The sequence below is a fragment of the Alligator sinensis genome, unplaced genomic scaffold (assembly GCF_000455745.1).
Source record: "Alligator sinensis unplaced genomic scaffold, ASM45574v1 scaffold996_1, whole genome shotgun sequence".
NCBI lineage: Eukaryota > Metazoa > Chordata > Crocodylia > Alligatoridae > Alligator > Alligator sinensis.
The window spans coordinates 845,092-862,320 of record NW_005842581.1 but is presented as its reverse complement, the minus strand read 5'-3'; the positions used below and the strand labels follow the sequence as shown (position 1 = coordinate 862,320).

The 17,229-nt window shown below is 41.4% G+C and overlaps 1 protein-coding gene across 4 annotated transcripts in view; it reads right to left on the bottom strand.

Moving 5' to 3' along the window:
* Window positions 1-717: 717 nt before the first annotated feature.
* The window catches only part of PAXBP1 (PAX3 and PAX7 binding protein 1), a 40,720-nt gene continuing 24,208 nt past the window's right edge, over window positions 718-17,229 (bottom strand). Inside the window, exons 11-17 of one of the 4 annotated variants that reach the window (XM_025214405.1) lie at window positions 12,783-12,927; window positions 12,495-12,616; window positions 11,261-11,406; window positions 10,885-10,951; window positions 7,260-7,406; window positions 6,646-6,800; window positions 718-2,215 (exon numbers count right to left, since the gene is read on the bottom strand). In XM_025214405.1, the coding sequence (XP_025070190.1) occupies window positions 2,098-2,215; window positions 6,646-6,800; window positions 7,260-7,406; window positions 10,885-10,951; window positions 11,261-11,406; window positions 12,495-12,616; window positions 12,783-12,927 (900 nt within the window). In that variant the 3' untranslated portion in view covers window positions 718-2,097. Of the gene's footprint in view, window positions 2,216-6,645; window positions 6,801-7,259; window positions 7,407-10,884; window positions 10,952-11,260; window positions 11,407-12,494; window positions 12,617-12,782; window positions 12,928-17,229 lie in introns of those variants that run through there. The other 3 variants (XM_025214406.1, XM_025214407.1, XM_025214408.1) reach the window with 3 other exon arrangements.

Sequence of the window (17,229 nt, the reverse complement as noted above, 5' to 3'; positions counted from 1 at the left end):
AAAATAGGGAAAAAGTCAAAAGATATAGTTTCATTAGTTCTGTAGTCATTATAGTTAAATGTGTTTCTTATTCAGATTCATCAAACAAAATCTAGTCTTCTTGAATGTCTTGACAGTGCAATACTTCACTGCCAGTCTTTTCTATACTTGGGTTCACATGACCATACCTGGGCTAAGTTTTTAGCTAGAGTCAAACACAAACTGCAGGGCTGTGAAATAGGAGAGACACATTAGCAGGACAGCAAGCAAGATCGCAAAAGAAAGCATAGCTCAAATAGTAGAACATTAGATCATTAAAAAGGAGAGGGTTGTTAAGATCTTGCAGAGTAGAGATTAGCATGAATCAGGGGGATGATAGTGGACCATTAAATCAATTGATTCTTTCAGCACCGACTTAATTGACATGCCACTGCCCATCCTAGGCAGCTTGTTTTAAAATTTGGGAGGAGAAATCAAAGGAGGGAGCAGGGTATACAACTACAGCATTGCACCCCCCACCAGATCTGCCCATTTGGAATTCTCTCATCTATATATTGAAAGTCTAACTTTTACCTTGGGAAAGCAAACAAAATCCATCATGACAATGTGGCTTTGGTATATTTCAAAATCTACTTTCCAATTCAGTTTGTTTTTTATTTAAACAACTACTCAACCATGGAAAGTTCTTCTGTTATCACCGTCCTGAAGGAAAAGATAAAACCTCACAGGTCGCACTGATACAGCTCCATGACAGACAAGTTTATTGAAAGGATTCTTAAAAGCAGACACTCTGAATGTATCCATCAGGCCAACAAGTTCAGAAAAAGCAACTGTTTGGTGTTCAAATGATGTGTGCATGTTACAAATTGTACATTTTAATATACTCATTTATATCACATGACATGAGCATAAAATACAATGATTCTAATGTTACTCAGTATGCCAATTTATTGCTACAATTCCCAAGTAATGTAGGGCACATTTGGACAAACTATTTCCAAAACAGTGACAGCTGTTATCCCCTTTCCTTGGACCCCCCAGAATATCATTAGTGTTCCAATGTAAGAGAGCTTATACCAAAAATAGCATTTTGATTTGCCACAGATAAACTGAGCATTTGTTTTTGCAAGATAGCTCATTTAAAAAAAAACAACAAAAACCAAACAAACCTGGATTAGCAGGAAGTGTAAAAATTGGTTGCTTGGTCTGTTTACACTGCGGCAAGTATTTATGAGATATAAAAAACTTATTTTCCTGTTTGGCTTTTATGCCTCTAGAAAGACTCATCTGTGAGGAAACAGATTCCATGTATAAATCAAAATTGTTATAGAACAGTAAAAATTTAGCTGAGTTACTAATAAGATGAGGATCCAGGATTCATGAAATGCTGCCTTTTCAAAGTAAATGACTCTTCTGGGGTCAGGGAATGCTGCCACTTACCTTTAAACGTGAGTTACCACATTTAAATTGCCAATCTAATGTTTTTATGAAAAGTGATGTTGAATGATTTCAAGAACAGTTTGAAGAAAGTCCCGTATTCATTCTGAACGCAAGTAAAGTTCAATTATTTTAATATAAGAGCAGCACAGCTGCCATGCAATATCAGGTGCTATTTGAAAGCTCCCTTTCAAATTAGGTCAAATGATTCTTACGTATTTGAATGTTTTGCCAACCCTTTTGACCAATAGCATGGCCAATTTACTGTCAAAATAAATTTCGGCAAGTGAAAAAAATTATTTTAACAATAAAAGACCAGTAAATCCAGTGTGAAAGTAACATGGTAGTACAAATATATGCACACTGTGTAATTACACAATACCCACATTCCAGTTAATCATGGGACAAGTAACTGAGTAGATGGTTAAGTATTTTGGGTACAAAATGTTTTGTAAACAAGATGCTGAGCGATCTAAGGAAAATCTGCTTCTGGAGAAGAAGTTTCCAGGATTCTTTTTTTTTTTCTTTTAAAGAAATCAATACTTAAGGATGCTGTATATAAGAATGCACTTTGTATTAAAACAAGGATCAAGACTTTACAGTTTAAGAAACTTTACATATGTACATACATTACACAATTGGGAATGGTTTTTAAAGCTCAGAATGAGTTATCTGAAAATTTTATTTCCCTTCAATTAAAACCTTTAACTCTTTCACATTGTGATCATTTGCAACTGTCACAGCATGGTCCAGAGCTCGAACACTTGCTAGAAGCTTTATTATCTGTTTTATGTGCTCCCTACATGGAGAAAGGGGGGAAAATAAGTCAGTACACACAAACATTAAACTATCCAATACAAGTATTAACATTTGAAAGCAGAGAACTGTTTTATTTTCTGAAAACTAAGTAAATTTGTTGAGAGACAAACAGCTTTGGATAACAAAGTTAAAAAAAATCTGAAGTTAACTGAAATGAATGCAAATTATCAGCTTGCTTCTGGATATTAAACCAGAAAAATTACTTTGAGAGTAGCAACTCTAAAGAGAGAAAGAGCACGTGTTGTACATGTAGGTTACCTGAATGTACCAGTGCCTCAGGATAAAGTCTTTGTCATTAGGCCTGTGCGAAGTGGCTAGTATTCGCTTCGGATTTGGATGCAGCCAATTCTGGGGACAGTGATTCGATTTGGTGATTTGAATCACTGTCCTGAATAGATTCTGCTGAATCCAATTCACTGATTCAGACGCCACTGAACTGGCCGAATCTCCAAATCTAACAGGGCCCATCCCCCACCTGCTCTTCCAGCCCCATCAATGGCTGCCCCGCCCAGCTGCAGCATCCCAGAACTTTAGCAAATTAACCAAAACCCCCGCACTCACCGTCTCCTGCCAGGCAGGGGGGCGATCCCTGCTGGCCCCCACTGCTGCATGGGGGGGGGCCCTGTCATGAACCCCCAGAGGCCCAGACGGCTGTTACAGCAGCTGGTGAGTGTGGGGCTTTTTTTTTTTTTAAATATGTATGTTTTTAAGCTGTCCTGAATGCTGGGGCTGGGTGGGGCAACCACTGACGGGGTTGGGAGAATGGGCGGGGGTCGGGGGGCACTCCATAGGGCTGGGAGAACAGGCAGGGGATGGGGACTGGTGGTGGTTTCCCCCATGGTCCCCTCCCCCCTCCTCCAGCCCCCTCCCTCCACTCCCTACTTACCGGCATGGAGTCTGGGTCCAGCTCCCTACAGCAGTAAGCGGAGACTGCCCAAATCTCCGAATCTCTCCGAATCGATTCGGAGAGCTTTGAAATGATTTGGACCTTTTTACTGGTCTCCCTATTCGATTTGGATTCAGAGATTTGGCTGCCATATCGGGCTGTATCTCCTCTGAACTGAATCAGCAACCTAAGCTTCTCATAGCCCTATTGGTCATAATTGGCAACAGGAAGTGAATCTTTGCTAGTAAACATACTGATCAAGTCAAAAATCAGCAGCCACTCTTTCTGCATGTATCCAGAGGTAAGACAGAGGCCACACACTTACACAAATACCTGATTCAGATCAATTTAATAGGTTTGGTGTGAACTAACCCTAGCAATCTAGTCTACAGAGGTACAAACCTAGTTAAGAACAATTTTACTGCACAAAAAAAGATAACTGCATGGGAGTCAAACATCTAAGGAAAATTTCAAACAGTAGAGAGGTCTAAAAAACTACCTTACATGAGACCATCAAATCAAACTCTGAAACCATCCTTCATACCGGAGAAAGTGACAGATGCAGATACAGGTTAGCATGCTTATTTTCCTTTTGGCACAAGTAATGTGTGATTAATGTTTCTGCTTTGAGACAGAATGTACTAGCAATATTTCCCTTGATGCTGCATGACAGAGGAGTCTAGATGCACAGATACAACACAAGAAGATTTTTATAATTTTGTAAACTGAAATTATAGAGCAAGTCCCTCATATGTTACCATATAGTGACTGAAAAAGCTTTGCCACTTGATGTTTATTTCCCTATGCTTCAATAGGCATTATCTGCACAAAGCACACAGGAATTAAAATTGAGACTGGAGTACAAGGAAGAGATTCTTTGGTTTAATATCCAACTGACCTCCTGTAATATTTTTCCCCTTAATTCACAGTTGCAGTGCTAGTTTTTTCCATATAAAACTACAGTAAATGTAGAAAGAAAATAGCTAATACTACTAACACTCCTCACCTCTTTTCATTTCTTTAAAAAGCAAAATATTGAATCTAGTTAAAGGGTTAAGAGTTTGTGGTTTCTGAGTGCTGAAGGAGAGAGGAAGTTAAGTAGTTACAAGATTTAAAGACAAAAACTCCTGCTGGCCTAGGCTGGCTAAAAAGCAACATTAGACCATCCTTTGCACCAGATCAGTAGTGTTCTCCATTCTCCAACGAGACCATGATTCAGATGTCCACAAAACTAAAAGTTGTTTTTAAAAACAGAGATAAGGATGGAAGCCTAGCAATAACTACCACTTCAACTGAAAGAAATGAAGTTACATGACATTATCACTACAGCTGCAATCAAATGAGGGATATTTGTTCAGGTCTCCAAGAAAAAAAACCTCTCAAATTTGATTTCCTTCCAACATATGCTTTGAAAAAGTTTGGCTATTTAAACCTATACATGATAACCAGTGATCCTAGTTTTTCTCTCTCAAAAAAATATAAAATTCTCTGATAAAACCCCCCAAATCTACATTTTTCTGCAAACAAAACAAAACACCACTATATATAGGTATCAGTTGAACACAATGTTTTATTGACATATTTACAATTATTAATAGATTTGGAAGCCTACCAGTGTCTCAATCATAATTAAATAACGTTCTAAATACCTATATATTTTGGCATTTGATTTTGGTTTTTTTTTTTGTTTTTTTATCATGGAAAATCAGAGCTCCCCCGTCCTCTTTGCTTACCAGGAAATGGGTCCAGCTATGGCCGTCTCCCCTGCTGCTTTGTGGCACTGAGCAGCCCTGATATGCCAGTATCCCTTACTCCCAAGCCACAGCCACCCCATAAACCCTCAACTCCTTACCCACAGCCTCCTGGCCCCCAGATCTCCCTGATAGGCAGAGAATCCACCTCTCCTCTCCAGTTTAGGTCTGAGGACCTGGCACTGGCCCCACCAGCAGCACCCCCGGGGACAGGCTGGGGATAGACTGTTGGCCCCTGCAAAGCACCACAGAGCAGGGGTAGAACCTAGGGGTTTGGGATGTCAGCCCCCTGCTCTAAGCCATCAGCCTCCATTCCCCTCCAAGAGACAGCCAAGAACCTAGATGTCCCAGCTTCCACCTTAACCTGCTGGCCCCAAGTCCTATCCCCAAGTGAGTGGTCTGGGGTGCCAGCTTATGCCCCAGGCCTAGCTCTCTTTACAGAGGAAAGAGGGGCAGAGGAAACTCAGGGGTCCAGGGTCTTTCTTGGGGAGATGGGGTTGTTTTGGATACAGCAGAGGGAAAACCCAGGCATCTGGGCTCCCAGCACTCCCCTGCTCTGACCCCCTACCCCTCGCGCCCTTCCCAAAGCAGGCCGGCCAGACACCCTGCTTTGTGGCCCATTTGTGCTGTTGATGGGGGCTGATCTAATTTTATTCATCGCTAGCTAATTTAATTAAAGGATGCCAGCCCCAAGCCTGTGTCTCCTAGGACCAGTGCTTGGGAGGTGGAAAGGGGCCAGACTTCTTGCTGCTCCCCTCCCCTCCTTTCCCGCATCACATTCCCATACCGGCTGGTGCCCCTCACTCCTGACCTGCAGCCCTTTGTTCCCTCGCAGCCCTGCCAGAAGGGCCTAGGCCCCACTGGCCCCAAAGCCTGCAGAAGGCAAAGTGAGTCTGAGCCAGCCCTGGCTCTTCTCAGATTCCACCCCCTGCCCCCCCTCAAGCAGGCAGGGCTTAGGGTTTCATGTCCTTTTTGCAAGCAGCTCATTGCACGCTAGAACTCTGCCAGCCTGTGGAGAGCTGTTTGCAAAAGGAGAAAATCCGCGTTTTTTTCTACAGGAAACAAAGTCCAGTTCCCCGATGAGAACAAGAACTACCATGGAGGAGAATGCAATTCCACTGACAGCCTCCAAAGATATAGACTCTAATATGGCTCAAGTACAGTTCTGCAATAAACAAGTACCTAATTACCTACATCATGGCTTTACATGTCAGATTCCACATGGAATTTCAGCTTACAAACAGGTTTAACCATTAGCCCAAACTTACCTTGAGATCTTCTCTTCTTATCTATCCCCACCAAAATAAAGACTTTGCAGGTCAAAGACTGCTCTGTCACACTAACACAAACCTTTGTTTTCAAATTACATCCTTGATGGAAATGATACAAACACTGAGATGACTGGTATATGGACTAGTTTGCCATCAACTGCATTTAAGCATCTAATCTAACCAATTCATCTAGCTAACAGGTAGACTACTTTTCCCCATGCGGTGTGACAAGCTTGATGGGAAGCCAGCAAGAAGAAACAATCCCAAGTGCAATCTGAAGTCTTTTTTTTTTTTTTTTTTAAAAGAGTAGAACAACATAATGAGAACAGATCACACACAATCCATATAAAATGCACCCAAAATCCATGATGCCATGTTAGGGGACATCACTCCAAAGATTATAAAGCAACATGCAGAATTTTATGGGGGCTTATTTTTCATAAGCAGTGCGCATCAGCAATTAAAGAGATACCAATGCATTATAATATTAAAAATAAGTTACCTTGCATTTCTTTTCTCTACATCAGAGCAGCCAATGCTGTTTCTGTAAATTACATCAGCCAGATGAACAAGATATCTACAGAAGTTTTCTAGCTGGATAATGGTTTTGTCCCCTTTTAGATTGGTAAACCACTGTTTAGGAAAGCAAGCAATTACCTAGAGAGGAAGGGAAGAGAAACTTAAAAAAACCTCAAGTAACAAAACATAAATATCAAAGGTGTGATTTTTGGGGGGGGGGGAGGGGGGAGAAGAAGAGTAAAAAATGCAAGGCCCGATACAGACATTACAGTCCTCTCACTATGTACAATATAAAATGTCCAATGTAAAAATTATGTTAGCATCACATACTGAATCAATTTTTAAAGGCACCAGTATTACCCACCAACAGCAATAAGGGCATAATTCTATTTTAATTCATGAACATTAGAACTAAAGCTTGATACACTCACAGAGAAGTTGCCTTTTTGAAAAGATCATAATAAGAGAACCCAAGGGAAAACTTGGGGAAGCTGAACAGATTCCAGTCAAACCACAAGTACACATTTACATGACTTGCAATTCATGAGCTGGAAAGTATTTGAATTTACAGAGTACATTTTATTTCACTTTACTTACACTCTGAGCTTTCTTAATGCTGTCATCTCCATACTCAGAATTTTGAAATGCCATAAGAATATATCTATTTAGCAGTCCATCTATTGATAATTCCTGTAGAGCTTTGTTTGAAAGGATTCCATACCACTGGAGAAAGTTTCCTAGTAACTGAAAGCAACAAAAAGAATATGAAGACTGTTGAGTATATGAAGGCAAACTGATAAATGATAAACAGTTCAGAGCATGTTCAAATATACTGATTAGGGCTGAAGTAAAAGAGAGAAGAATAATGTTGACCATTCAGTTTCATACCTAAACAGAACCAGTGAGATGATTTTCTCACTATTATAAAAGAAAACCCTTTATTTATACAAAGAAGCTTGTATACAGTTCCTGGCTGTGGGCTACTGCAAAGATAAACAACTGAAGAAAAAAAAAGCAATGTTTTAAAAGCCCAAGTTTGCCCTACAAATTTAAAAGGTAAGCATCTGTGAAACCAAGCATGGAATAGCATACTGGTGACCAGATTTTTCAAACTAAGGCCTGAATATTTCTATCAGTTCTTTGGGGGGCAGATTTTTTGCCATCTTGAAAGACACTCTGCTGCTACTAAGCACTTAGGAACACTTAATTTCCGAGAGCCACTGGTACAAGAGACATGTGAGAATGGACAGGAAGAAGTTCACCAAGTATGCTGTGCTGCTGTTATTCAGGACTGGTGTAGAGCCCTGGGGAGATATTTCCAGCCTACTGTAAAGTACAGCAGCCTGCATGGGATAGATAGAAGAGATCTTTTCAAAGATGCTCCCCTAACCCAAGGCAGAGATAGTAGAGCTTTTGGCACTAATCCTTTTGCCTGTGTACATAGCCTGGCAGGAAAGCAGGCAATGAAGCAGTCGAAGCAACTCTCTTTCTTTTTGTGCAATGCAGTTAGTGGCCAGTAGAACAGCTGTTGAGAAGCTGCAGAAGAAATGGGACAGCAGTATCCCAGAGTGCTCCCCACTCATTCAAAAAGTCCAAAGTTTTCCTTGAATTCTAGCTGGAAGGCAGCACCTCCTTCCCCTTCTATGTAACAGCAAGAAGGATTCAAATACTTCATTAAAAATGCCAGAAGGCAAAATTTACAATGAGCTAAATACTGGTTCCCTTGACAGCAAAACTGTCAAGTGGTGTTGCTCACTCTGACATTTTACACAAATATGAGATATCTGAACAGAATGAGAAACTTCAGCTTACAGTCAAGGTTCTGCCTCAAGCAGTGGCACAGGAAGTCACAAAACTGCATGGTGATAAATGAGTATGAGGGACTGCTTTGTTGCTGGATATAAAGGGCTACACTGGTGGGGAGCTCTGTGAGGATATCTGCAGGAAAGCAAGTAGCTAAGGGTACCTATAGAATGGAGGGTTGCGACTGAGCCCCTCATCATGCAATCAGTCAACCAAAGCAGCACGACATGCCTGCCTGCAGCAGCAATTGCAAGTCATTTCAAGAGTCTACATGACATCTCAGCTGGGCTGCAAGATTCAGGCCTCATCTACAATGCGTAACTGTTAGCAGGAATAAAGTTCTGCCAGCAAAACTGCAAGTGTATCCACACTTGCAGCTCCCTCCATGGCAGCAGAACCCTTTTGTTGCTGCACCATCAGCTCTGCAAACAAAAGGCAGAATGTGTAGACGTGCCCGTGCCTTTTGCCAGCTGTCCGTTAATGTCTAGTGTCTCCCAGGAGGGAATGCACTCCGTGCCTTGCCAGTGCAGCTGTGACAGTGGATCCACCCAGTTTCAGCCAGATTTACTAAGTGCTGCCAAATGCCATGTGGGTACATATGTAATCCGGTTGCAGCAGCACTCTTGATTACAAGGCTTCTTTTTGCAGAAATATTACTAAATAGTCTTGTCACTATGGACTACTGTATCAGATAGTGTCACACAAGACATGGCATTTTGCAGGTCTGACACAAATATTTATCATTGTCATCGTATCTGTTTTACTCTACTTGAGGCTGGGAACTCGGTGGAGACAGGAAACACCTTGCCTATTACACACTCATAGTCTAGGAAGATGACAAAACTTTTAGATGCTGTGGATAACTTGTTCTTGTGCTTGGAAAAGTGTATCGGCTTAGAAAGTGAACCAAAGAGTGGACAGATTTGGGAGTTGAAGACAGACAGCGTCACTGAAACCCAGACTTTTACAAATAGTTGTGTTTCCAGGATTTTTTCTTGTGGCTGAGGTGAGAAAAGGTGGAACTGTTTTTGTTTTGTTTTGCTTTTTCCAATCTCTGCATGAAAACAAAAAATCTCTGTATTTTAAAGTCTCTTTGTGATGCCACCTTTTAGTCAGAAAACATTTTTATTATTTGTAGAGGTGCACCAATATAAGTTGGTCCATATTGGTGGACCTGGGGGTGCGCACAGTGGTGGGAGCTGCCTTCCCCTGTCCCCTGGATGAGCCACATGTGGCTCCATCCCATGCCCCACCCCACCTGGGCTGCGCCTGGCCCAGCCCCACTTCTTCGAGAAACACTCAAAGCTGCCAGGCTGTATAAATTGGCAACTGGATCAGTACTGGCCAAAAAAAAAAAATGGTTAAAAATCATCATTGGCCCAAAAAGTCTTTATCAGTGCACCCCTAATTATTTGGTTTCCTTGAAACTTTCTGCATCTCTGTTCTCCAGAGGGGAATATGGCTGGACTCTCAGGTTTCAAATGTTAAAAGGAAAATAATTTTAATTAAACAAAACTGGTCACTGTAACAAGTGTGGAGCTCTGACCCCAGAGTCTGATGCCACCTGGCAGCTAGACCCACCTGCTCTGTCCTTGAGCTTCCCTAGCCTCCTGTTTCTGATCTGCCATGCCTTGATATTAAATATGATTACCTTGGTAGGCTGCCTCTAATAACCGGGTAGCTCTGTTTAGTGTCTTCCCCTATGCACAGTCCTTGGGGCTTCTCTATCCTTGAACATACTGTATTTACCTGAATCCAAGAAAACTCTGAATTTAAGATGCTCCCTGAATAATTACATTCTATAAGGAAAATTTATAAATTTGTTATAATTTTCCATGTACAGAATCATTTATTGGAGGATTGTGTTAAAATCACCCACACTGCTGCAGCATGGAAAGTAGTGACAGGAGGGCAGGCAGTGAGAAGGGAGTCAAGCAGCCTGCCTCCTACCACATATCCCCAACACCTGCTTCCTACCTGACCCCACCACTGTTTTCCCTGCTGCACTATTTGTCTTAGTTCATTTTTAATTGGACTATTGAGTGTTATCTGCCTAGTGTATTGATCAAATCTGCATAGATATCTTTAAGAGTTGTAAGATTAGGCAATTCATTTAAGCATTCCCTAATTCTATACTCTTTGTATGGGAGAGAGATTTTAAAAGGGCACAGTCCTATCAAAGGTAATAATTTTAGTTAAGCTTATATACTGTACTTGAATTCATGTTCAGATGGTTAAAATCACAGGTATTTCCCACAACAAGTACTTATCACTCAAACCCTGAACACAACACTCGCACAAAATTTTCACATAAAGCAAGTATGGCAGAAGGACAACGAAGTCATTCCGTCTATATAATTACGAGTATTTAACAATAGCAGTACCTAGATAAAACCTCACCAGATATTTGTCAACTTACCTTAACTGAGGACCAAAACTGGCGTTGGAAAAACAAATATGGACCAGAATTCTTGTTTTCTAAGACACTGGAAAATAAGAGATTTCTCTAAACTCATTTATAAAACCAGGCATTAAAACCTCAGCCTGAAGGTTGTGGATTAATCTCTATTTTCACACACAGAAGTAGACTAAAGAGTCCAGATTTACACCACCCATGATTCACTTTCTCTTCATTTAACTTCTCCCTACATAGCAGTGAAATTGCTGCAGCCAAACCAAAGAACCACCCCAGAACTACACAAAACACCTCATCTACCATACTTAAAACAAACTGTACTTGGTACTGTTAATATACATATTCATAGAGGTATCTGCACATTTAATAATAAACTTACTTTTTTGGATACAATGGCATGAATACATCATCATCTAGTGTCCTCCTCATTCTTAGTAACAGGGCTTTCAAGAACGTCTGAAAAAGTGAACATCGGGATGGAATCACTAAAAATGCTAGAAGTCCTACTTGGCTGTTAGAGACCCACTGTAAAAATGTAAAGGCAATGTACTTTAAGAGCCAACTGGACAAAGAATGGAAGCATGTACTTAACTTTAAGCAGGCAGATAGTCCCCTGAAGTCAGATATAAGGATTATTAATATCCAATTTTTAGTACAATATTTTAAACCACATTTATTAAAACTCAATTGGACTTCTCCAGGCTTAACATTAGACACATGCTTGTCAGTTTGTAGACCAAATCCTCAATCTTCATGCTGAAATAACTTTTCCCCGATAACTGCCCTGGACTACTTCCAACTATTTTAATGAGAGCGTACATACTGCAGTAAATACTATACTAGTAACTCATGACTACCAGACCTACCTAAAATCGTAGTTTTGCGGAAACTAAGAAAAACAGAAACAGCATTGTCTGTCATTACCTGGAAATCCAGCATTGGCTGTAATCTCCCATAAAAATCAATCAATCAAAAAAAAAAAAAGAGAGGCAGCAGTGAGGCAGACTGAGTGAATGCACCCTCTACCAAATCAGCAGCAAGGAGCAGAGCAAAGTGGTAGTGATGTAGACTGAGTGACAAAGACTGAGCCCTCCACCAACCAGCAGTGAGGGTCAGGGCCTCCATGAAAGTGGCTCTGCATGTTGCAAGCCGGGCATGAAAAACCCATCATCTCACAGTGACTTAGGTAGGTCCCTACTCATGAGATAAGTTCTTTGGTTCATAGACAAAAGGCAAGCAACTGAATTTTGGAGCAATAAATCCAGAGGCTGCTCCAGGAACAAACTGTAAAAGGAAGAAACCAAATGGTTTTCAGGCAAACCATAAAGGAAAATTATAGCGTCATAATCAAGTTTAGTACCCTTTGTATTTCCCTGTGCCAATCTCACCAAAAATTATGCACTCTTCAATTTCTCAGCTCCTTTTCCCAGTGCACTTCCCCAACTGGCTTTGCTTAGTGCTACAGAACTAGCTAGGGCACATCATTAGTTATAAAATTCTGTTTCTTATTCCCACAGCAGATAAACACTATGCTGTTTTCCACTGTGCTATGTTTATTCTGTAAAAACCATCCCCCCAAATTTCCTACAACGGCAATTGAGATAAAGGTTTACCTGTGTGTTTTTGTTCTCTGCATTTACCACTGAAGGATATCCATCTACTAGTTTCTGTGTGATTGCTACCATTTTAGATGTCTGTGATGTGGAAAAAGGGTCCCATATATTCTCAGCAATGACTATTAAAATAGAATTAAAATTACTCCACCATTTTCTTCACAGGTGCTCAGAAAAACAAGCAGGAAGATAGTTAAACAAAAACAAAAGAAAAGGTTTATACCTTTATTTAGGATAGTTTAGCAGCTTTAAGTAGTAATAAGACAATGGTATTTTTGAGAAACATACCTGTTAGTTTAGCAAGAACCACCCTTTCCACAATGGTAGGCAACAGTGAAATATCTGCATCATCCTTCTCTTGCTCCTGTTCTTCACAGCCATAAAAAAGCAATGATTCAAACCACAACATATTCTCAAAATCTCGACATTTACCCTATTAAAAAGTGAAAAGAGATGTCAGTTTCCATATGTTAAGATCAAGACCAACAATACCTTAAAATACCTCTGTTAAGTAGTACTAATATCAATTTAACACACCTGCAGGCTTTAGACAAAGAAGTAACAGCTCTGAAATTATTTGTCAAGTGTCCTAATAAGCCACATTGAGTAGCACTGGGTACACTACACGGTATTTAGACATGTGTTTTGCATCTTCAGTTACCTAAATAAAATCTAGCCTGAAAGAAAACTTAGCTCCTAGAAAACTGTAGAAAGTACAGAAGACTAAAGTAGTAGAAAGTAGTTAGACCTGTGACCTACAAGAACCAACTAGGGGGCATTCACTGAAATTAATAGGAGGCAGGTTTAAACAAACAGTGGGTAGTTAACTTGTGACCCTTACTGCCAGAGAAGGTTCCAACAAGCACAGTGGTTCTCATCCTTTTTAGAGGCAGGGCATCCCTCCATTACTTTTTTTAATCAAGCAGCACTCCAGGTTGAGAGCCACTGAGTTAATGCAATGTGCTGCATGTGTTTACTCTAGAAAGTGCTTTAGATGAGGAATAGAGAGCCATGAAAAACCTTCCTGCACTCAAAGCCCAATTGCTAAAAATATCTTTGATATACCCAGTCTTAAATCAATAGTATTCTCCTTCCTTCAGCACTTTAAGACTCTTCTTTCTGACTAGGGTTATGATTTTTTAATCAGTTGGAACAGAGCAGCACTGAAGAGTCAAAAATGGTCTCCAATTTTTCTGAAAACTGCTACCAGATTAAAACAAAACAAAAATGTACTGAATGTGGAATACCGTGCCTCTTGGTCTGCCTGTTTAGAAAGTGAACCAAATTTTATTGGTTTGGGGAGTTTATAGTTATTTTACACAGAATCACAGACTGGTTTCTGTATGAATCTCCTTCAGTAACACTCCATGACTTCTTTAGACTAAAATATGCTGCCTCAGTGGCTTTCAGCCAGGTTGCTGCCACTGCCACCATGACCAGGTAAACGGGCCTCATGCTCCTGGCTGCACAACCAGATGGGGAAGGCTGCAGCACAGGCACTCTCCTGCTTGCATTAAGGCTCTCTGATAAGCTTAAAGTTGAAAGGCCAGATTCTGGTGCTGCAGCTCTTCCTAGTCTGACTCTACATGGCGTCTCCCAAAAACAGAGGCATCCAGAGGAGGTGGAACTGTCCTGCATGCCTCTGCTTACGGGAGGAACGTGGGGGGAGAACAGATGGGGAACGGCTATAGCACAAGCCAGTCCTCTGCCTGGCTTTGGTTTACCAGACAGCCCTAAAGCAAGCAGGAGAACACAATACATGACAGGTGCTTGTGGCACTTGTACCCAGCCACAACAGTGGAGCCTGCATCATGGCAACAATGAAGAAGATAATATAGTCAGAGTCAAAAAAGGATTAGACAAATCCATAGAGGATGGGTCTGCTGGGAACAGAAGAGAAGCCAGGGATCTGGCATCCTTAAAATCAATGATGATTGATGCCAGGGTGGTCATGACAGGAGATGGACTACTCAATCTTTCTGGATTCAAGGCACCCCTCCACAACTTCTTGGAATTGAGTGGCATCCAATGTAAAAAAATAATTCAGATATTACACCACTTACCTCCTTACAAAAGAGGCTGGGCAGTGGGGATAGGGGATCAGCCAGGCAGGAATAAGCCTAGACCTGTTCTTAATTGCTTATCTCCTCACAGCCTACTTATCTCCTCCCACCTGGAGGCACCCTTCAAAGGATATCACGGTACCCTGATTGAGAATCACTACTCTAGATAAACCTTGTTCATATATTCTTCCTCTAAAGCAGGGATGGATAACCTGGCAGTACATGTGGCATGAGTGGCACAGGCAACCTTCATGCGCAGCATGTGGCAGATAGGAGTGGGGACAGGAAGCACAGCAGCAGACAGGACAGGAAACAGAAAGAACAGCAGAATGGGCAGGGGAAAGGGATTGGACTGGTACTTGGTGAAAGTGTAGGACTTAATTTCTGGCATGCCTGTCAAAAAGGTTGGCCCTCACTGTTCAGCAATATCTGCCAAATGCCACTATCACAAACAGCAAACTGGGCTAGATGGGCTATTGGTATAATCCAATCGAGCACTTTTTATGTACAGAATCTTAATTAAAAGAGGCACAAATTCTATTTTAATGAATATGGCCTTCTACCTTTTTTATTAAAGGAACCAATTTTGTAACCTATGGAACAAAGTTATTAATCTGTATGTCCCTGCCCCCCCACACACATACAGAGTTTACATGCAGAACATAGAAGTTTTTTTGCTGCCCATAAGTTCAACACTGCCTCAAGTAGTCTTCTCTTGATCCCTTCCCTGGCAACTCCATCTTCACAAATATCTGCATGTATCTACACTACAAATCAAGCAAAGTGGAAATCCACTTGGAACTTTTTCAACATCTGTATATCCTTAAACAGTAAAACAAAACAGTTTATTTTAATCTGAAGACACACTCACTGGTAAACAAGATTAAAGTGTATTCTTTAAGTCTGTTTTGGACTCTTGTGCACTTCCTCTTATTTGGCAAGTGTCCAAAAAACTAACTTGTTAATTATCAGGTGAGTGGGGAAAAAAACAAAGAAAAACACTGTATATATCCTTGCTTACACTAGGAAAAATATAGCAACACAGCTGTCAGCAAGGGGCTTGATTTCTGTGATTAAAGAAATTGATGAAACGCAAGATGGAGGTAAAAAATGTAGCTGATTATGTTTGATCATTAAGAAGGAAAGAGAGAGACTGTCAGTTCAGTAATATTGGGAGCATGCAATATTTTAGGATTATTTAGCAATGCTTATTAGGACTGTCAGAAACTTTGGCAGCCATTCTGTTTCAGAGGTGTTTCGACCCATTTTGGCACCTGAAACGCTGAATCCAAAATAAAACGAAACCATCCAAAACAATTCAGAAAATTTTGGAGTTTTGAAGCCGGGCTTGCAGGGAAACGGAAATTAAGAGGGGAGGGAAGGGGTGGGGTGGAGGGAAGGACTGCTCTGACATTGACATCTGTAGCTGGCCAGTGTCTGTCCCTGAGGTCCCTTCCAATCCCAGTGCTCTGGGGGAGGAATGACAGCCTGCTGTCATCCCACGCACAGATCTGGGGGGCCCGCGCCCCCTAGCAGGAGTCTGGCACATCCCCACAGCCCTCTTGGGGGGCGTGGGCCCCCAGATCTGCGCACAGGATGACAGCATGCTGTCGCTGCCAGCTGGGACCAGTGCCAGCACCCGAGTCTGCTTGGTACAGCCCGCACTGAGCACCGGAAAGAACCCAGTGCTGGTGCTGGCCTCAGCCAGCAGCGGCAGCCTGCTCTCATCCTGTGCACAGATCCAGGGGCCCGCGCCCTCCGGGAAAAGTCTGGCACTGCCCCGCAGCCCTCCCAGAGGGGCATGGGCCCCTGGATCTGCATGCGGGATGACAGCATGCTGCTGCTGCCAGCAAGTACTATGAGTTTTGCTTTGAACAGTTTGAGGTGCAGTTTCACAGAAACCCCTACACCTGTCTCCTTGAAACTTGACAGGCTTCATGCCCGCAAAACAGGCTATCATCCCTACAAGTTTCATCCAAATCAGGCAAGAAATGACAAAGTTATAGACATTTTAGTGATTCCCCATTATAACCTATGGCTGAATCACTGAAAGTGTCAAAACTTCAAAAAAGATTCAGCCAAATCAAAATGGATCAGCGATCTAAACACCGAAACAAATCACTGTCCCTCCGAAATGGCCGAATCCAAAACTGAATCAAAACATAGCTGTTTCACAGAGTCTTATTTGCTTATCAATGCAATATACAAAAGGTCACTGTAGAAACAGATTAAAATCAATCCTACAGTCCCATTCGGGCATCACAGTAAAATAGCAGGTACACTGACCCAGGAGACATTAGTAAAAGAGAATAGCTATGTGACAAGCTTAGAATACCAAACCGAATTTTTACAAATGCTGTGTGATCTGGTCAGCAAAATACAATTATTAATAGGTAACAGGGTGTTTTGGTCTTTTAATTGTTTTAGCTTAAAAAGAGCTTGGGGAAAACAAGCAAGGAAGGAATGCAATGGATTTAGATAAGAATCATCTCTTTCAGATGCTGCCAATTTTGCCAATCTGGTAGCCCAGAAATCAAAAGAACACTTAACACAGTTTAAAAAAAAACCCTATTCTTGTAATAGGTTTTACTCTATTGAGTGGAAGCAGCTGACACAGATAAAATTTGCAGAGGGAGTCTAAATGAGTTATGCCTCATGGAAAAAGGCAGGTA